Source organism: Garra rufa, chromosome 5 (genome assembly GCF_049309525.1).
Source record: "Garra rufa chromosome 5, GarRuf1.0, whole genome shotgun sequence".
NCBI lineage: Eukaryota > Metazoa > Chordata > Actinopteri > Cypriniformes > Cyprinidae > Garra > Garra rufa.
Window position 1 is genome coordinate 31,247,547 of NC_133365.1, and position 22,926 is coordinate 31,270,472.

Consider the following 22,926-nt stretch of genomic DNA (forward strand, 5'->3'; position numbering starts at 1 on the left):
ACCTACTGATCCAGTTCTGGTTTTCACACAAACTCTTCCTACAAACTTTGTCTTCTGATTCTCTCTCTGTGTTCAATGGCATACCTCTGCCTTCCCACTACTTAGAGACAGAGTGTATGTTAGAGAGAGAGAGAGAGAGCATGTGGCACTGAAGAGCCTTTTGAGTTTTCCCCTCTCAGTGAGAAATCAAGCAACAGCGAGAGAGAGAGAGAGAAAAAGAAACCAAACTTTCCCTCCTACAGTTGGACTTTTCCCAGGCTTGAGTGGTGGAAAGGATTTGCTCTGATACTTTGGATGTCACTGCACAACTGTGGGGTTTATGCACAGAAGGGATCTCTGAAGCTCTGTTGCCTGAGCGTGTGTATGTGAGGTGCGTGTGTGTGACAGGAGCGTGCTCGGAGCTATGTCAGGTGTTACACGGAAAGGTTCTGGGAGACCAGGATATTACTACAGACTCCTGGGTCGAACGAGGCTACAGAGACAGCGCAGCCGCTCCAGGAGTAGAAGCAGAGCCACAAACAATAGGGGTAAACATCTTGTCATAACTTTACTATGTTGTTTTTGGAATATTCCCTCCTGTCTGTTAAACTACTTTTATATGTTGTTAATGGTGCAGTGCGTATTAGTAATACCCATAACTGTGAAATTTGTCACACTTAGCTGCAGTATGTTAAGTTTGTGTGTAAGATTTCAGTTGTTGCCACAGTAGTAAAACATCATAACAGCCCGTCTATTAGAGTTCAACTGCCATAAACAGTTATTACCACTTTGTTTATGGCAACACTCTTCTTCGTTTTTTAGAAAAGCTGGTTTGCTTGGAAAAAAAAAATACAAATTTGTTACTGTATTTTATTCCTGAATAAGAGCATTGAATGAATGTACTCTAAGAAACATAGCTACTTTAATTTTAGATCTAAAAAAAATAGATGCAAACACTTCCTCTTTAACCATTTTAGATTTTATTTTTCAGTTTATTTTTAGATTAATGTGTTTCTGTTGGAATATTGTTTGGCTGTGTGTGTGTATTAAAGAGAAACAATGTAAGCGATGCCCTGACATTATTGTCTAATCACAGCTTGTCAGTTTAGTGCACTAGTAGCGTAACTCTTTTTGGAGATTGTTAATTGAAATATTCACAGAGCCAATTCATTCAAGTTCTGTTATGAAACTCCAAATGGCGCAGGCTGATGGGCCGCTAATGTAAACTGATGATATTCCTACCTGACGAAAACATACCTGTGGGAAATTTTCACAACACGCAAAATACGTATCAATAAGTACATATCACTGCAGTTTCCAGAAAATGAACATGATTACAGCTCTATATGTTTTGCTTTTTGGACATAACAAGCTTGTTCGGTAGCTTAGCCGGCATGGAATTGGACTTAGGATGCGGAATCCCGTGAAAAACATGACTCAAAAACATGATGAAACAGCTGAAAGATGAGAGATAGAAAAACAAGCTAAAACGGCATGCTTGTGATTGCGTTTTTACATTACATTCGCTATTGTTCATACTATCAGGTAGGTTTGGGTGTAGTGCAGATGGTATGTTATTTTAAAATATCACAGAGCATTAGAAATATAGCGCCACTCAACAGACATCAAGTCAGAACTGCACGTGCAAAACCAACATAACAAAATGTACCATATGTATGTTTATCTGTTCCAGGGAAAAAAATCTAACACTCTTTAGGAAAAAGTTGTTTTCGTCATGAGATCTGGATGTTATATTCACAGTTTTAACTACTTGGCACAAGCTGATTAGTGCATGTTGCAATATGCTGCCAATGTGCTTACTGCTTTCCCTATACAGTTGATGTCAAAAGTTTGCATCCCCCTTTCAGAATCTGTAAAATGTTAATTATTTTACCAAAATAAGAAGGATCATACATGTTATTGTTTATTTAGTACTGACCTGAATAAGATATTTCATTTAAAAGATGTTTACATATAGTAAACAAAAGAAAATAATAGCTGAATTTATAAAAAAAAATACCCTGTTCAAAAGTTTACATCCCCTTGATTCTTAATACTGTGTTCTTACCTGAATGATCCACAGATGTGTTTTTTTGTTTAGTGATAGTTGTTCATGAGTCCCTTGTTTGTCCTGAACAGTTAAACTGCCCACTGTTCCTCAAAAAAATCCTTCAGGTCCCACAAATTCCAGCATTTTCCAGCATTTTTGTGTATTTGAACCCTTTCCAACAATGGCTGTATAATTTTGATATCCATCTTTTCACACCGAGGACAGCTGAGGGACTCCAGAAGCATTAAGAGCCTGGGGGTGAAAACTTTTGAACAGAATGGAGATGTGTACATTTTTCTTACTTTGCCTAAGTATCATATTTTTTTCATTTAGTACTGCCCTTCAGAGGCTACAGAAGATACTTACATGTTTCCCAGAAGGCAAAATAGGTGACATTTACCCTGGTCTTCAAATTTAAAAAGTTTTTTACCCCCTTAATGCATGTTTTTTTTCTTCTAGAGCATGGGTGAGCGTTTGAACCTTCTGTAATAGTTGCATATGAGTCCCTCAGTTGTCCTCCGTGTGAAAAGATGGATCTCAAAATCATACAGTCATTGTTGGAAAGGGTTCAAATACACAAAAATGCTGGAAAACCACAGAATTTACATTTTGCAGATTCTGAAAGGGGGGTGTAAACGTTTAACCTCAATTGTAAATGGCTGGTTAGCATTCACAAGAGCAGTTTGCAGTGTGTTTTCAGAGTTTTTCTGAAACCCTCCACCTCCCCAGCTCCACCTGTATAGATCTGCTACGGGTTATTATATATGCTATTTGTGCAGCAGCAGCATATCTTAAAAACTCACAGCACCATATGTCACTCTGTCAGTTTAATGTTAGTTGTAACACCTAAGTATCACCGGTTAAAACCGCAGAAGCCATAAAGTTAGTTAACGAGCCCTCATGTGGAGTGGGTGGAGTGAGTGTTTGTGTGTGGAGAAGGGGTTATTATCAGCTGTAAGTTTACGGTTTAACAACAAGACAGGTGACCAGCCAGAAGTATTGAATCAGACACACCAAACACGCTCTTACTCACATAATTTTCCAAACCAGTCAAGCAGGAACTCAGTACTTCAGTATGGCCCAACAAGCTCATACGCTCTCCCCCTCTCTCTCTGTCACACACACACACACACACACACACACACACACACACACACACACACACACACACACACATAAACTGAGTAATTTCAGATGTGATGGCTGTGAATGGCTTCTTTAAACTTTCATTCAGGTTATGCCTATCTGGGCTCATTACACAGGGGGTCGATTGAGATCCCTAAGTCATTCAAACTCAATTCAATCACTGAGAGAATCAATTCATGTAGTAGATGAGGTGCTTTGCCATGGGGCTTTGTAATGGCACAGCTGTTTTGGGGACTTGACGGGTTCAAGGTGACATCATTGTGGTAAACTTTTGAAGCGAAAGGTTGGAGCAAACAGAAGCAGTGGTTTATAGATGATAGATGTCTAAAACTCAGTATGTTTTTTTTTTCTTGCTTGCTTGAATAATAATGGTATTTTCTGTTCAGTGACACATACCTAAGTATGTGTGGGTTTTACTTCAAGATTTTAGTTTGACAAAGAGAGAATCAGGAAGTTTTCCAGTGGAATGATTGTCATAAAAGATTTTGCATGTTTTGTGGGTGTGGATCTACTTAACTGTTAAAAGATCAGCTCTTGTTTACTGTTCGCCAACTTCGACGCTTATTCATGTCAAGTAGGAATAATGTTGCAGTGTCTATATCCAATAAGTAACCAGTGTTTCAGAGAGCAGAGTAATAAAAAGTAAAACATAAACACGCATTATTACTTGTGTGAAGATGCACGTCACCAGTGGGATCATGCAAATTGAGTATGCACGGAACAGAATTATGAGCTTTGTTATCTGCGGTGCTTGTTTGGGTTCTGCTGACTGATAGCTTATCAGTTCATGCATGACAGAAGATGGCGGCACTTTGGATCTGAATATTCAAATTCTGCACCAGTATGAGGTAAAGGTGCCTCCATGAGCTCACCTGAGCTCAACCCTATTACACAACCAGTTACACAGATACACCTCACATTGGGTGGATAAACAAACTGTAATAAGTACATGTTTAAAAACATGCATAGAATCTGGAAAAGACAATTGTAGCTCATGTATTTATGTCCACCACAGCCAGCTGCATGTGAGTGTTTGTGCAGTGTGTTCTCTTTCTAGCTCTCCCTTCCTTCCTCCCCTCTGTTCATTTTTGATAATACAGCATTACATCACCACTATACCAGCTGCTAAACGGACAACCTGTGAAATCCACACACTGATACAGCTGTCTGAGGAATAGCCTGTTCTGGGAACAGTACAACCCCTGCTATTCCCACAGTCCATGCGTTTTGCTATGCTATGGTTTTTAATGTCTGATTAGGAAACACATGGGATCATGATTAGTGGGCTTAGCGGTGACTGACAGTTGCATGCAGCTGGGGTTTTCGCATGTTTGCTTTGCATTATCTCACAAGAACGCTATGTCAGAAGATTATGGAGGAGATTGTGCTGTACTACTGATGCATGACCAGTTTCACTGTATCTTACTTTAGATATGGCCCAGATTAAAACCGAGTGTCACATTGTTGGAGCTGTGACACATTGTGCAGTTGTGTGAGGGATACAACACTTCTTGAGCCCATTCCCACCACCTCTAATCATCATTTTCTGTCTATTGGTGTGGCCTAGTAGGTGCATGTTAGGCAACATGAGGTTGAATCTGGCTTTCTAATCTGATTTTTAATTCTTCTGATCACCATCATTAATGTCAGCTGTGGTCTAGTGGTAAGTGCATGAGATTTGAGGAATTAAAGGTATAGTTAATGGTTAAAAAATTAAAGGTAAACAATGAAAATTCTGTCATTAATTACTCACCCTAATGTTGTTCCAAAACCCGCAAGACCTTCGTTCATCTTTGGAACAGAAATTAAGATATTTTTATTGAAAACTGAGAGCTTTCTGACTCTGAAAACTGAGAGCTTTCTGAATCTTTTTGTTTAAAGTGCTTCAAATACTTAAAGGAACACTCCACTTTTTTTTTTGGAAATAGGCTCATTCTCCAACTCCCCCTGAGTTAATAAGTTGAGTTTTACCATTTTGAAATCCATTCAGCCGTTCTCCTGTTCTGGCGATATCACTTTTAGCATAGCTTAGCATAGATCATTGAATCCTATGAGACCAATATAGCATTGCGTTCAAAAATGACAAACGAGTTTCGATAGTTGTCCTATGTAAAACTTGACTCTTCTGTAGTTATATCGTGTACTAAAACCGGCGGAAAAAGTAAAGCTGTGATTTTCTAGGCCGATAAGATTAGTAACTATACTCCCATTCTGGCATAATAGTCAAGGAAGTTTGCTGCCGTAACATGGCCGAAGCAGGCGCAGTAATATCACGCAACACATGTGGAAATGCTAACTTTATCACATTGGTAGTTACCTAGCTGGGAACTAATTTCAGGTGCTGCGTGATATTACTGCGCCTGCTGCGTCCATATTACGGCAGCAAACTTCCTTGACTATTACACCGGAATGGGAGTGTCAAGTTTTAAAAAGGACAAATATCGAAACTCGTTGGTCATTTTTGAACACGATGCTATTGGTCTCATAGGATTCAATGATCTATGCTAAGCTATGCTAGAAGTGATATCGCCAGAACAGGAGAACGGCTGAATGGATTTCAAAACGGTAAAACTCAACTTATTAACTTGGGGGGAGTTGGAGAATGTGCCTATTTCCAAAAAAAGTGCAGTGTTCCTTTAAATTTGACTCTTTGAAAGGCCTGGAAAACCCTTGAAAATAGTAATATTCCTGAAGAGGTCTTTAAAACGTGCTTGAATTATTGAAAGACAATGTTATCTTTGAAATAAGTGTTTATTTAGTCAAAAAGCACATATCTTTTCACACACAATTATTTTAGTTAATGTCAGAAAACACTAGAGTTGAGTAAGTAGTAGTACTGACAGTGTCGTGTAAACATGGCTGAAGATGTGAAAAGAGGAACAGATGAACCAGAACAATTCATTTGCACTGGAACTGCTCCGATTGATTCAACCTCATGACTTTGATTATTCATTTCAAGCAATTCTCTAGTAAAAAACAAATTAAATTAAAAGAGCCATTAATTTTCAATTGTCATTGTAACGATTTAAAAAAAAAACTTGTGATGGATGAAATGGAGCTTCTCGAAACTCTGAATCAGTTAAACCACAGGATGATTCACTGTTTCGAAGCGTTCCAACCAGGCCGCGTATTGCAAATCATTTGTTTTAGATCGGTACTTCAAATCGCGTATGAATCATTTCGCAATATGAATGATTTAAATCAAATGATTTGCGATACGCAATCATTTGATTTAGATCGGAACGGGTTTGTGAATCATTTCGCGTAACGGGAATCATTTGTTTCAGATTGGTACTTCAAATCGCGTATCGGGAATCATTTGATTTAGATCGGAATGGGTTTGTGAATCATTTCGCATATTGAATGATTTAAATCAAATGATTTGCGATACGCGTTTTGAAATTCTGATCTAAATCAAATGATTTGCAATCCGTGCTCTGAGTGCTGATCGGAAATTATGGTTCGCAAATTATTATTCAGATCTGGACTTCAGAGTGTGGATCACGAATCTTTTGATTCAGATTGGGACTACGGTGCGGGATTTCGGAGTGATTTCAAAGTATCTGTACAAGCCCTGCGAATCACTGATGTCACATGGACTATTTTAATAATGTCCTTACTACCTTTCTGGGCCTTGAACATGGTAGTGGCATTGCTGTCTATGCAAGGTCAGAACGCTCTCGGATTTCTTAAAAAATATCGTAATTCCATAAGATGAGTCAAGGTTTTATGGATTTGGAAGGATATTAGGGTGAGTTATTCATTACAGAGTTAACATTTATGGTTGAACTATCCCTTTAAACATGTATCTGGCTTGCAACACTTCAGAGTCTTACTCTTGTAGATACATTGGGCCATGGTGCTCATGAAGTTGAAATATGAGGTTAAATCCAGCTCATATTACTTTCCAATCCCATTTATACCTCTTCTCATCATCATTTCTGCAACTGTGGCCTAGTAGTTGGCGTGAGCAAAGTGATGTTAAACACATTGGTTTGCAGCACTTTTGGATACCTTTTCCATTTCTTCTCCCTATCGTTTCTTGTCATCTTCTCACTAGAATTGTTGTCACATCTCTACAAAACTGTAGCTTAGCAACTGGCACGTGTGATTTGATACATTATGCTGTGGTAGGCAACTTCCAGCTCCAGAATCCGACTCCCAACATTTTCCTATTCCCACCTTTTCTCCCCAACATTTCCTGTAATCTCTCTATTATTCATAGTAAAAAAAAAAAACATTTATAATCAGAGACAAGTGTTGTGTCACATCAAATGTGTTGTGTGATGTGGTCACACAATCTGATATGATTCACTTGTTATGCCCTCAACGCGAATAAATTTCTCATACTCTGTGCCGAGAAGTGAGGAAATACAGTTGCTTTTCAGAATTCTGTAGGGAATGCTGATAGATTTGAACTGGAATTCTCCTAGAGTTTCCATTAAACGTAACATCTCATCTATTTATGCAGGAAACTAGGGTAAATACCGCTGTAAAAAAATGAGCGAAGGTTACGGTATATCAAAGAGTGATCTGATAAAAATGTCTAGCTTTCATAAGGGTGTGTGCATGTGTGGGTTTTTATAGTTACAAGCTATAGTGTAATCCAGAGAGCATAAACTTGACAACAGAAGATCTGGGTCAGTCTGAAAAGTCAAAACAGACAAAGGAAGAGAGTGAAAGAACGGGAAAAAGAGTGATAAAGACAGGAAATGAAGAGAACGAAGGAGGTGAAAGGACAACTGAGATATCAGTGATTAAACAGGCAGGGAAGCAGAAAGCTTTGTCAGAATAGTCTGATAGCTAGATGTTGTGCTAGGGTCTGAAAAACTGAAATGTTTTTAACCAGTTCATTTTGTTATGCAGTTGCAGTAGTTGCTGTTTATACAGTATGTGCGTAGTAGGTCTCTGAGTGTGTGTGTCTTGGAATGTCTGAGTTTTCTTCAACCTCGTGCAAAAACAGCAACTTCCTTTTGCTGTGCTTCCCACACACTTACCATATCACATGTCCACAGACACATTTGCACTCTCAGTCTCTCACTCACATAGACAGATTTTGTCAGACAGAAAAGCCTGTGGTCTGCAGTCTTTCCTTTTTTGACATGCTGCATTATTTAGTTGTGTTTTTAGCTTCTCTTTTTATTGTTCGTGTAGTAACTAAAGGCTTGAAAGAGTTACTTTCAGCTGTATCCTTTTCTCTTCACCTTAGTGGAAGTGGTATTTAAATGGATCTGAGCCACTAATATAAACGTTTCAGGAACTGGGTGGATACTGAGATCACAATTCAGTCGCAAAGCCACTAAACCAGATTCTGCTCCAGATGGATTGTCCCTGTTATTAGTGTTCTGTAAGTTGTTTTGGGCAGAAAGCATGTGGTGAGTGGTTTGTTAATTGGATTCGCTTCAATCATGAGTCGCCTGACGTACCGCAGACCCCTGCAGAGAACAGATCGAGCTCATAATGTGCCGTCTCGCTTCATCTCTGACTCCTTTACTCCTTATGCACTACTACTGTTGACTCGTTTAATCCTCTGCTCTGCATTGCGTAACAAATGGCCATTACGCACACAACTAACCGGATGAGATGAAATCAAATACATGTGTCTGTGTACGGTACACGGATGCACACACTGGACTCTTTGGGAAAAGTTGTAGGAAAAAAACATAAGAGAAGATAGGCCTCCGGACAGACAGTTTTATTGTCTTATGGTATTATGTTTTACTCTACCATCTTCCATTTTCAAAAGACCTGACAGGTGGGCATTTTTTTTTTTTTTTTTTGCGTATATGTGCACTCTTTTGCATGGCTGTTAAGTCATTCAAGCACAGTGAGCTTTAGGAGCCTATGCAGAGGGTGTTTGATTAGAAAAAGGAACCACTGGACTGAAACCACACACCCTTTGCATACGAGAACCATCCCTTTTTTGTAATTTTAATAAGGGAGGTACCTCTCATATTTGCCACCATGTTGAGATCACGTGATAACGTGCTACTCATCGCCGTAATCCTCCTGTTATTAGACTTTTCAAGTTGCAGAGTAAACAAATCGCAATTACTCTGTATTTGGAGTTGCCTTTGGAGTATTATGTCTCACACCGACTGTTGTATAAGTTGATTAGAAAGGTGAATCAGAAAAATCAAAATATTATGTAGTAGACAAATTATGGATTGTAATAAATTAAACAAAATAAATCATACATTATATATGTTATATATAAAATTACTACTGCAAATTTAGTACAGCAAAGTGAGTGTTCTTATGTTTGCTTTTTATCATGTACAGACTCACCCTTCAAAAGTTGTTGTCTTAAAAGAAATCAATACTTTTATTTAACAAGGACACATTAAATTGATCCAAAGTTACAATAAAGACATTTATAATGTGACAATATTTGTATTTTATATATTAAAATATACATCAGTTTATTAAATATTTAATAATAATAAATATTATTTAATTATTCCAATTACATTTCACAATATTACTTAGGGCTGGGTAAAAATGAACGATTTCTTGATTGTAATTGATTCTCATTTTTACAAAACTCAGTCCTTAAATCCCAATAATTGATTAGTCTAGCCTGTTTACAGTTAATGAATTGAATATCGTAGTGCAGCTCCTGTCCAATAAATCGCAATAAGCTTTGTGCTTTGTTACTCTTTATTTGAAACAAAGTATTAGATTTCACATTCTGTCAGTTTTATTACAGTATACGGACAATAAATACTGTTTTGCCACTGTTTAAAGTGGAGTGACAGATCGCTGTAGTACCTCAGCTCAAGGGAAGTGGCAGCGTGAAGCACACATGAACCACTTTACCACTAAAAAACATATTCGGTGACTATAAACTCATTAGTCAGCTAGACAAATGAACTCGAGAGGAGAATTTTGTTAAATGTATGCACCATAAAATGAATTTAAGCATTTGTGTACAAATCAGCTTATTTTAATCTTCAATATTATACTGACTCTCATGTATATTTTACAGCATTCATTTCTTACTTGAAAATATCAAATAGAATAGCAAACTTGCAAATCAGAATCAAATCAAATCTTGAAATTAGTGTCAAAGCACCTAATATTACTGTTCTTACTGTATGTTTGATCTAATGCATACTTATTCTAAAAAATGAAAACTTAAAATGATTATTTAAAATCGTGAAGATCACTCAAATTACCTTACAACAAATTTAGAAATGTCTCAATAACTCTGTGAGGACATTTTCCAATTTTTGGACATTACGATTATGTGTTGACTGATCAAGTTTGTCTGCATGTAACAGTGTGTTTCAGTTCTTCATTTCGTTAACGTTTTGCATTAACGAATTTAAAAATTGCATTTTTAATCTTTTTGCAATGCACAAAAAAGCATATATTTTTGTATTTTTGTCTTGTCAAAATATCTATCAATTCTGAAATCAAGATGCATTAACGAGATAAGCAAAATGACGTAAGATATTTGTGTCCCTGGACCACAAAACCAGTCTTAAGTAGCAAGGGTATATTTGTTAGCAATAGCCAAAAATACATTTCATGGGTCAAAATGATAGATTTTTCTTTTTTACGCCAAAAATCATTAGGATATAAAGTAAAGATAATGTCCAATGAAGATATTTTGTAAATTCCCTACCATAAATATGTAAAAACGAACATTTTATTTAGTAATACTGTATGCATTGCTAAGAACTTCTTTTGGGCAACTTTAAAGGTGATTTTTTCGATATTTCGATTTTTTTGCACCCTCAGATTTCAGATTTTCAAATAGTTGTATCTCGACCAAATATAGCCCTATCCTAAACCATAAATCATTAAAATGCTTATTTATTCGGCTTTCAGAAGATGTATAAATCTCAATTAAAAAAAAAAAAAAGACCCTTATCATTGGTTTTGTGGTCCAGGGTCACATTTAGTCTTGCTTGGAAAAAAAAAAATCTCAATTAAGTGAATGATGAAATTATCTGCCAGTGGGGTAAGAAAAATAATCATGTTTTAAGAGCATTTTCCTTACCGCACTGGCAGATAATTTTACTTGTTTAAAGCAGATTTCACTTATTTTTTCCCCCAGGGAAACAAGAGTCCTTTTTTGCAGTGTGTGGAGCTGATTGTTCAGTGCTTTTATGACTGTAGTGTGTTAGATCATGAGGCATGTTCTGTAACTTCATTCTCACTCAGGAATGTCCTCTACAGGAAAACCTGGAAGCACTGTGTCCCAGCCCACAGCTCAGGAAGTGTGTTTTCTGACCCGAGTCTGTGTGTGCACTGATAGTTGGTCTTGCTTCTGTGAGAGAGTATTCTAAGACTAGCTGAATTCTCAGCAGGTTTGAGATGGGGTTGCTATGGGAACAGCAGAGCAAGGCGATTGTCCTGTATGACCACTGGGAAGGTACCTGTCAATCATGGTGTCGGCGAGGACAGCCGGGTCTAATGGAAACACGTGTTTAGCTCAAGGAGAGAGACGGTTATGCAGGTGTTGGTGTGTGTGGGTGGTCACATCTTCTTGCACTTATTGTGCTGTTCTTCAGAGGTTGCATCATGACGCTGGTTCTAATTTTGTTTAGACAACAAAAGATATTCAACAGCAAACACCTTTTTATCAGCATCTAAGGATAAAGAGGAAATAAATTGACTTAAACTGAAAAACACGACCTTGAAGGATGTGTTTTCGTTGAAGTAAAAATACAACTTTGTACATCAATAAAGCAGATTTTTATTTATTTATTTATTTATTTTACTTTTTTGATTTAATGTTTAAAAATATAATATAATATATATTAAATAATATAATTTAAATAGTTGAAAAATGAATATAATTTAATAAAAAAAAGATATTTATGCAAAATAAGAAAAATCTAAATTTTGTTCAAAAGTTTTCACCCCCGGCTATTAATGCATGGTTTTTCTTTCTTGAGCATCAGTGAGCGTTTGAACCTTCTGTAATAGTTGCATATGAGTCCCTCAGTTGTCCTCAGTGTGAAAAGATGGATCTCAAAATTATACAGCCATTGTTCGAAAGGGTTTAAATACACAAAAATGTTGGAAAACCAAAGAATTTGTGAGACCTGAAGGATTTTTCTGAAGAACAGCGGGCAGTTTAACTGTTCAGGACAAACAAAGGGACTCATGAACAACTATCACTAATGCAAAAAAACGCAGCTGTGGATCATTCAGGTAACAACACAGTATTAAGAATCAAGGGGGTGTAAACTTTTGAATGGGGTCATTTTTATAAATTCAACTATTATTTTCTCTTGTGGACCAGTAAACATCTTTTATGTAAAATATCATGTTCAGGTCAGTACTAAATAAACAATAACATGCACTTTTGTATGATCCCTCTTATTTTGATAAAATAATTAACATTTTGCAGATTCTATAAGGGGGATGTAAACTTTTGACCTCAACTGAATATATACACAATTGCAAGTAATATATTTAGCAGCCCTGTGCAGTTTAATCCGTCCTAAACGAGAATAATTTCACATGTGGTTGTACACAGGTAAATAAATGTTGTCTTATAAGAGCAGTGTGTGTGTTTGCGTTTCTATTTTTTTTTTTTTTTTTTGCCTGAGTATACAGGTGGTTGACACTTGTGAAACGTTTTTGTCCTGAGGAAAGCAGGACTAAATGAAACCACATTGATCCTCACGTTAATTTTGGATGTCAGTTGAAGCAGACGCTCGCTCTCCCTTTCTCACAGCTGCGTTCGTTCACATCTTATATCTTTAACAAGCAGACAATCACACACTGAGAGAAAGTGAACGCCATCGCTCCTAGATCAAACGACACGGCTCCTCACTGTTGAATTCTCATTACACATCGCCACTAGGCTTGATGGAAACTGGTTGACTTGATTGAAGTTTAATAATCTGCTGTTAAAAGGGTTTTTAGCTGGATAATGTCAGACCTTTGGTCTTCCACTTGCTTCGTTTTCATTTCTGCTCATTTCTGTGTGTTTAGCATTTTAAAATCTGTTGTGAAAGTGATCATGATCTGAGGGAATAGGTCTTAGTTTTACTAGGGGAACCAGATGTCCGGATGCACCTTTCCTGGGTAGCATCATATTTTAAATTTTTTTGTAAAATAATACCAAGTAATTAACAGGGCACTGCTCACTTTAGAGGATTATCATTTGTCCTTTGTCCATTAATGAGTACTTATTTGTTACTGCTAATAGTGCATTCATTATTACTAGTTTGCCATTGAAAACTTGATTGAAGTGGATGACTTTTAGGAGCAACCACAAATATTATCATTGTGCCATCATTTATACAATGAACAGGGTGTCTCAGGTTCATCTAAACACTCTATCCTGGTTATAAATGTTTGATGACTAAATGTAATTTACAGATTATAAGTAAGTAATAATTGACAACGGGCAGTTGAATTATTAAAAGAATAACGCACACCCGAGGTGGAGATGCCGTTACACCTCGGTGTGCATCATTTTCTAATAACTTAACGGCCTGGAGTCAGTTAATCCTCTTATACCACGGTTACCACATCTCAAATATTGTTCAGATTCAGTTCAGTATTTCAAGATATTCTTCAGGTTTTTGTCCTTAAAACATTCTTGTGTGCGCCTTTGCTTGCACATCTCTTCCCACGCTTCTGTCTCAAATTCCAAAATGTCATTTTGGACCTAACAACAAAGTCTTGAGCTATTGATAGCAGAAATTATCAGAGAGAGAGAGGGTAAGCGTGTGTGAATTACCTGATTCTGTGCATCTCTTAACAGTGTTTGGCAGCAGCATCTTTATCAATAGTGAAACTGTAAGTTTAGCTTCTTCAAGAACAGCACCATTATTACCTCCTGTGTGAGAGATGTCATGTAGCTTTTAAGTTGCTTAACTATTTTACTGATAAAAATAGTTTGAACAGCGCTGACAACGTTTCTGCACAAGTGTGTGACCTTACAGTATGTATGTGTGTGTGTGTGTGTGTGTGTGTGTGTGTGTGTGTGTGTGTGTGTGTGTGTGTGTGTGTGTGTGTGTGTGTGTGTGTGTGTGTGTGTGTGTGTGTGTGTGTGTGTGTGTGTGTGTGTTTGTGTTTGTAAGGGAGTGAAAGCGGGAGCAAGAGAGTATGTGCTTTTGATTTTATGGCAAAAACTATACTTCTTTGCTTGGTCAGAGTCATTCTTTGTACTATAGTATATACTATAGTTCGTAATTGATAGTTCATATCTCATAGTTGCCATAAGCAAAATACACAGAGCAACTTTTTATTTCATAGATAACAATAAAGGGAAAATTAACAATTTATTGACCACTGTTGTCCAGAGCAAGAGCAATAGAAAGAGAGTATTTGCTTTCCGTAATAAATGTAATTTTGAGCCAAAAACATGAAAAAAAAAAAAATCTTTTTTATCTTGTTGTTTACTATATGTGACCCTGGACCACAAAACCAGTCTTAAGTCGCTGGGGTATATTTGTAGCAATAGCCAAAAATACATAGTATGGGTCAAAATTATTGATTTTTCTTTTATGCCAAAAATCATTAGGAAATTAAGTAAAGATCATGTTCCATGAATATTTTTTGTGAAATTCCTTCTATAAATATATAAAAATGTAATTTTTGATTAGTAATATGCATTGTTAAGAACTTAATTTGGACAACTTTAAAAGTGATTTTCTCAGTATTTAGATTTTTTTGCACCCTCAGATTCCAGATTTTCAAACAGATGTATCTTGGCCAAATATTGTCCTATCATAACAAACCATATACCAATGGAAAGCTTATTTATTGAGCTTTCATATGATCTATACATCTCAGTTTTGTAAAATTTTACCTTATGACTGGTTTTGTGGTCCAGGGTCACATATTTATTTGCTTAGTCAGAGTTGTTGTGGATTTTGGTTCTTTTGCTGTTTTGGGCTTTAAGGAGCTTGGAAATAACTGAAATCATTTGTCAAAGTGATGTGGACGTGTAATGTGGTCAAAACCTGTCTGGAACTACTTTAGTCGTGAGTTTCTCTGAAAATAATAGCACACCTTAGAACATTCGTCAGTCAATCAGATTCAAGCATTCAACAGCCCCGTAGTAAAAATATAGTTCATTGATAGTTCATATCTCATAGCTGCCATGAGCAAAATACACAGAGCAACTTTTTATTTCATAGATAATAATATAGGCAGAATTAACGATCTATTGACCACTGTTTTAAAAATGTCCTTGATTTTTCATTACAAAAGTCTGTTTACATTAGTGTGTTGTTGTCCAAAGTGAGAGCAATAGAAATTCTTGCTTTCTGTAAACAAATATATAATTTTGTGGCGAAAACATGTAAAAAACATTTCGTTTTTATCTTGTTGTTTACTATATTTATTTGCTTGCTCAAAGTCATTGTGGGCTTTGGTTCTTTTGCTGTTTTAGGGTGTAAGGACCTTTGAAATAACCAAAATCATTTGGTGAAGTGATATGGATTAGGGCTGCAACGATTCATCGACATTGTCGACAAAAATCGATAATAGAAATAGTCGACAATGAATTTCATTGTCGATGTTGTCGCCAGACATGTTTTTTCCGACCGAGTGAGGCATCTCTCTGCCGAGAGTCGCACATGCGCATTAGCTTCTATGCTGAGCGATAACATACAGAAATGGCGGCGTCCATGGCAGCAGCTGCGCGTACCAAAACACGCCCGTTTCACACATATTCCTTCTGCAGTGCGTATGCGCTGCGTATTTTTTCTGCACCCATGTCGGATTAGCGTTCACAACGCACGAACTGCAAACGCGTTCTGTGTGAAAGCAAAACGAGTTCGTGCTGCTTCTGCACAGCATACGTAACGTACACGGATTGCAGACTGAGTATGTGTGAAACAGGCGTAAAGTTTGGGAGCATTTTAGCCTGCTACGGCGAATAAAAACCTGTCCTGCATGGTTTGCAAAGCAGTCCTTGCGCATCACGGCAGCACCTCGGTGATGCACGAACATTTAAAGAGAAAGCACGTCGGACAGTTGAATGAAACGGAGTTTGGCTCGCCTCGGTAAGATTTAAATAACATGGAAGCCAATACGTTTTGTTTTGGATGTACATTTTTGTTTACTGTTTTATTGCTGCTAATGTGCCTGCCCCTGGTTTACAGGAAGAAAATGTTTGATTTTAATTTATTTTTTCTTATAAAACAAATGTGCCTGTCCTTTAAAAAAAATGATAGTTTCTTTATTTATGCATTTATGTCTATACTGACCGAGCACTGTGCCTAATTGGTTTTAGACAGGGCATTTTTATTTACTTTCGTATGAATCGGCCTATCAGCAGCAAAGTTCAATAAAATATGCATTTTTCATTGAAGTACCCCCTTCTTTCTTGTTTACTATCATTTTCCACATAATTAAAACAATCTCATGCTAAATTTTAGAAAAATTAAATAATCATCCGATTAGTCGACTAATCGTTTCAATAGTCGGTGACTAGTCGACTATTAAAATAGTCGTTAGTTGCAGCCCTAATATGGATGTGTAATGCGGTCAAGACCTGCCTGAAACTACTTTAACCATGAGTTTCCCTGAAAATAATTGCACACCTTAGAACATTCGTCAGCCAATCAGATTCAAGACTTTAATACCCCCGTAGTATAATATAATTCATTGGTGATCGTTCATGTCTCAGTTGCCATGAGCAAAATGCATAGAGCAACTTTTTATTTTAACTTTTTATTTATGAAAAATAACTTGACCACTGTTCTAAAAATGTCCTTGATTTTCATTTCAAAATTCATTTTTGTGCAATAATTTAAGCTCTGGGCCTTATATTACGTTTTAAAAACTACATGGAATATTTGTACAATGTAGTATAATTGTACAAAATATTATGTATTTCAGTATTTGTAAAATGTATTTTTCTCACTACATTCGTAAGTACTGTAGTGAACTGCAAAAAAGCTAAAAAAAAAAAAAAAAAAAACTAAAATAGTCCAATTAATAATTAAATAAATAGTGACCAGTCTTAGAAATTTCCCTATAAATTTGACGCTACAGTACAATCTTGAACTTGAAGAAAGTTCATGTCCATGTTATTTCCCAGTCCACACAACATACCAGATGGTTGAAATTTGGGAAACTGGGTGAAACGATGCTTGAAAAGAATTCATACTCCTGTTCCCTCTCTTTCTTTCACTCTGTGTGTGTGTGTGTGTGTGTGTGTGTGTGTGTGTGGTGGGAAATTGAGTTCTGACTGAAGACATTGCTCAGGCAGTGTCTTGAAGGAGGATCAGTGTGTGATAGCAAGATCAGAGCGGAGCACTTAACATAATCTGTTTCTAGATCTATGTACCTATCCTGACACTGATTGAGTGAAGCAGTCAGTCAAGCTTCACTTTTCCACAGCATGTGAATTCTGAAGGGCAGTGAGGAACAGTGGGAGGATTTAAGAGCTTTTGTCTACTGATGGCACAATGAGGTAGAGATTTGATGACTTTATGAATGGGTTATAAAGACACCTGTGACATACAACTCTTACATTATGACAGTGGAAGATCAGTCACTGAATAGAGGTGTTGGCATGGTGATTGTTTGTGATTCTGCCTATTCGATTACATGCTGTGAGAGTCTCACAGTCTACATCCACACTAGGAAAACATGCTGGGATTTTGTGCATGCGCTGAAATTATATATACTGTATATATTATTCAGTTGCATTTTATCATTGTTAATGTCTGTATACTCTGTGTTTGTGTGTATAGGCCATTCTACAGAATTGCTCCAAAGAGTTGGAAACGTCTTGAAAATAATTGTATGTATGCAAATTGTATAATATCCAAGGTACACATTTCTAGCAATAGTGCAGTTAATTATCAGATTGTATTTTCAGAAAGTTTTGGAATATTGTTCCTCTCCCCAAATGTGTCACTACCGAAACACAGTAATGATAATTTAATTAGAAGTTATACACTACCGTTCAAAAGTTTGGGGTCAGTAAGACTTGTAATAGTCTTTAAAGAAGTCTCTTATGCTCATCAAGGCTGCATTTATTTGATTAAAAATGCAGAAAAAACAGTATACAATATAAAATAATGTTTTTTTTTTATTTTAACATGCTTTAAAATAGAATTTATTCCTGTGATGAAAAGCTGAATTTTTATCAGCTGTTACTCCAGTCTTAAAGGAACCATATGTAAGAAATTTATGTCAGTTAATCATAAAATGGCCCTGAAATGTCACTAGACATTAAGAAATCATGTTCATTTCAAATACTTATATCACTGACAACAGTGGTCTGGCCAGGATATTGTCATTTAAAAGTGAGAGTTGCAGCCCACAACTGATGTTATTGTTGTCGTTTTGTGTTTTGGTCTGAGGCTCCACCCTCCAGCTATCTACCAATCACGAAGTCAGTAGAGTTTCGTGAGACGGGTTGCCAGCTCTGTTACAGCTGCGGCTATACTAACGTGTCGGATTAAACATGTATAACGTTACGAAACGAAAAAGACCTAGTTTTGAAACCGAAATACGTTGTGACAAAGTCCGAAATAAAACAAGGATTGGTATAGGATATGCCTTTGAAAGATGGAGACGGCTGAAAACGGAGAAGAATTTGAAGACAGATGCTTTCGTTGGTAATTTTTTCCTGAACAGGTAAGATTCATCTATGTTTGGCTAACTTTGCTTCAGTACTCAGTGGATTTTCCGCGGTCGGCCGAGCTAAATGCGTTCATAAAAAGCTTTATATCGCACCACTAGCAGGGTTGGAAACCTATGTTCCGACTGAAATGTGGTATTACAGTACATCTTTGCGAAATATTTGGCTAATCGCCATCTGTAAATTTTTGCGATACATAATTACTTCGCAAAACATCTCTTGTGAAGCATAAACATAATTAACAGAAGAAAAACAAATTACTGTGTGTCACTTGCCGTTGGAAGCTCCTTATTGCAGCCTACTCCTGCAGCTTAGCTGGCAACCTCGAGTCAGGGGGGAGCGGGAGGGGAAACACCATTCTACAGTATTTTGAATGTGATTGCAGTACCAGTTTTGGCCACAATCCTACATACGGTTCCTTTAAGTGTCACATGATCCTTCAGAAATCATTCTAATATGTTGATTTATTATTAGAATGATCAATGTTGGATAATATTAACAGTTGTGCTGCCAAATATTTTTTGGAACCTGTGATTTTTTTTTTTTTTTTTCAGGATTCTTTCATGAATAACAAGTTTAAAATGTACAGTGTTTATTCAAAATATACATTTTTTATAACAATGTAAATTATTTATTATTAACTTTTAATAAACTTTTAATTATTAACTTAATACATCCTTGGTGAATAAAAATATTAATTTCTTAAAAAAGAAAAAAAAGAAAAAAAGAAACAATAAAAATGTACTGACCCCAAACTTTTGAACGGTAGTGTATATAGGTTTATATTGACCTATTAGGATTTGCCTTACATCTACATTGTAAATATATATTTTTTGCTATTTTATTAAAAAGAAATTTCAGAGGAAAGTCGATAACAATTACTTTTTTAAAAAAGTTCAAGTATAATTAATGAGATTTGTTGTATTTTGAATCCAATTTTTCTCTGTAATAGGCAAAAAGTTAATCATACTGATTTCAAAGTTAAGGATTCATTAGTTTGAATATACATTGATGTATGTATACGTATGGAATAAATGTAATTTTGTGCCGAAAACACGAAAATAATTTGTCTTTTATCTTGTTGTTTACTATATTTATTTGCTTGGTCGGAGTTGTTGTGGATTTTGGTTCTTTTGCTGTTTTGGGCTTTAAGGATCTTGGAAATAACTGAAATCATTTGGCACACTTTTTTTGTTATTCCATAACATGTGGTTTTTCTCTGTTTACCACTGTTCAGAACTGTGATAATTAGCATTTTTGAGCTAGGTTCAAAAGCATCTAAAATTGTCACTACCAAAACAGTCACTACCGAAACATTTGGTGGAGTTTCAGTAGTGACATCTTTATCTTTTTGGATGTTATCCTACCAAAACAGTTATGAGCAGAAAATGTCATCATTTTTTCGGTAGTGACAAAAGGGAACACATAATCCTCATATTTGGGGGAAATAAAAAAACTTTTAAAAAAAAACTTTTTAAAAGAATCAAAATGATATTTTTAAAAAACAACAATGAATTTAAAAATATATATATATATATTTAAGTATCACTTTCATAAGGTTAGTGTTCAGGACAGCCACCTCCCAATTGGAAGTACCCAATAAATGATTATTTTAAATATAATAAGCTTACTAATATTTTAAATATTATTGTGGGTTTCAATAGTTAATACAGTGCCTTGCGAAATTATTCATACCCCTTAATTTCACATTTTGTTATGTTGCTGCCTTGTTACAGCTGAAAATGCATATCAGAGCAAAAACCAAGTCCTCAGTGACAGACTTGTGTTAAGGCATTGATCTAGGGAAGAGTTCAGAAAAAAATCTGCTGCACAGAAGCATTATCCATAATGGAAGACGATTGAAACAACTAGGACTCTAGAAAATGTCTGCCAGCCCCCATCCAAGCTGACAGAGCTTGAGAGGTGAAAAGGTGAGGCAAGGAATGGCAGATCATGGTTTTTGCTCTGATATGCATTTTCAGCTGTTAGACCTTTTCTGAGAGGTGAGTGCCTTTCTAAATCATACTCATTCAAATGAATTTGCCACAGTTTAACTCCACTCGAAGTGTAGTAACGTCTAGAAGCAATATGAATGCTCCTGAGCTCAATTTCGAGTGCCCCAGAAAAGGGTATGAATACTTATGCAACGGGATCTTTTCAGTTTTTTATTTTTAATAAATTTGCACAAATGTTAAAAACCTATTTTTTGCTTTGCCATTATGGAGTAGGGAGTGTAGATTGATGTGGGGGGAAAAAAAGTCATTTAAAGTAGTTTAACATAAGGCAGCAACATAACAAAATGTGAAAAAAATGAAGGGGTATGAATAATTTCGCAAGGCACTGTAGATGGATCTTAGTAAACCAAGATTTGAATACTTAAATTCTTTTTAAATGTGTTTTTTGGTTGTTGGACAGCAGTTTGCAGCAGTTCTGTAGAATGGCTCATATATAACTGTGAAGAAACTTTGACATATGAGACATATGAGTCATTTTGTTATTAAATGAATCTCTCCCTGTCTCTCTTGTCTCACAGACTCTCCACCTGAGAAAACAGGGCGGAGACGTAGCATGCCAGGCTCCGCCCCTGACAAACCCCTGCCGACAATGGAGCCCGCCGCTGCTGCTACACCCTTCAGGGTCACCGTGAGTATTATATATGTGTTTTTCATGTGTAAGAGAGTGTGTATCGGATCAAACACAGTCTGGAATCCAGATGTGATGCATACTGTGCCCACATGTGTCTTTTCTTTATTGCTACTACTACTACTACTACTACTACTTCAGATCTTTAGTATTAAAACTCTACAGTTGTAATAAACCTTAAGTTTATCATTTTGTCAAATGCTAATTTCCTACTTGAGGCTATAAATGTGAGCTGTGGTGGTGTTTTTTTTTTTTTTTTTTTTTTTAAGTAATTGAAAGGCAAAAATCCAGTGCACATTTAACCAAAATCACGTTCTGCCAAATAACCAAACAGCTGAAACGTAAAATAGTGAACCACAGGCAGACCAAGTCTAATATTCTAAATATTAAGTTGAGGTTTGGATCAAAGCTGTATTTATAGCCTAGATTATACATCAGGATATTACACACAATTAGAGACAAATGCATCCCGAACAAGCTCCATTTGAACAGAATGTTTTATTGATGGGCATCAGGGAAGATTTAACAGCGTTCGGATGCTCACTGTAATTGGTATGAAGTTGTAATGGTATGTTTATGAGCGTGAGCTCCTATTAGCAAAGGATGGAAAAAAAAAAAAACTTCTCATGATTGAAAGGCAGTCTGTTAGCAATCGTTTCAAATTGAGGCTCACATTATGTGTCGGTTGCGGAAGTGAATCATTAGTAATCAACAGCAGGTGGTATTCAGTAGTTTCACCGTCTCCCTCCCTAAAACGCAGTTCTCCAAAGCGTCCATGTGGGCTTTTTTATGTGTTTTCTGCTTATCATTTACTGAATGCAGATGTAATTACATTTAAATTAGATGTCTGAGGTGACTTGAGAGCCACTTGACCTCTGAGCTTATGCAGATTCAGGCCTAATTACTTGTCTAGCCTAGTGCATAGTTTGCAAATATCTCCTGCGAAGTCAAAACGTCCATGATCTGAGAACGTTGAAGCTTTATCATAATTCTTCCCAGTTCTTTACATGTTTGAACAGGTTCAAGGCAAAGAATGGAAGCCTTAGATGGCATTGTTTTGGATGGATGGAAGATGCCACATAGCTTGATTGTTAGGTCAGTCTACATGGGCAATTAGGGAAGTAATTATAATCCCCCTGCACCCTCCACTGGTAGGCAATGGTACTGTACCCTTCAGAATCAGGAGCTCATGCCATTTTTCTCTACTATCCCTCTTTATGTGCTTGCTTTTATCCTCCTTTCTGAGCTTTTATTCCATGTGCTTGAATAACAGCATCAATACCAGGTCTGGTTTTGACCATGAAGCATGAGCAGATGTATTGAATGACCTTGAGCATTCTTATATGAGGGAAATAGTGATATAGTTACTGTCAATAGATAAAGATGAATAGTTTTGTTTTGTGAATGCTTTCAGATGTCTCTATGGTAGTAGAAAATGCACTCTGTGAACTAACTGTGGGAAAAACACAAGAACACGGATCGATTAGTTACTCAGTAGCCTCAGGTTTGTTGTGTGTTAAACTGTGTT

At 36.5% G+C, this 22,926-nt stretch overlaps 1 protein-coding gene across 2 annotated transcripts in view; it reads left to right on the forward strand.

Moving 5' to 3' along the window:
* Nucleotides 1-203: 203 nt before the first annotated feature.
* Nucleotides 204-22,926, forward strand: part of dab2ipb (DAB2 interacting protein b) — a 130,606-nt gene continuing 107,883 nt past the window's right edge. Inside the window, exons 1-2 of one of the 2 annotated variants that reach the window (XM_073839708.1) lie at nucleotides 204-527; nucleotides 21,289-21,398. In XM_073839708.1, the coding sequence (XP_073695809.1) occupies nucleotides 404-527; nucleotides 21,289-21,398 (234 nt within the window). In that variant the 5' untranslated portion in view covers nucleotides 204-403. Of the gene's footprint in view, nucleotides 528-21,288; nucleotides 21,399-22,926 lie in introns of those variants that run through there. The other variant, XM_073839706.1, reaches the window with a different exon arrangement.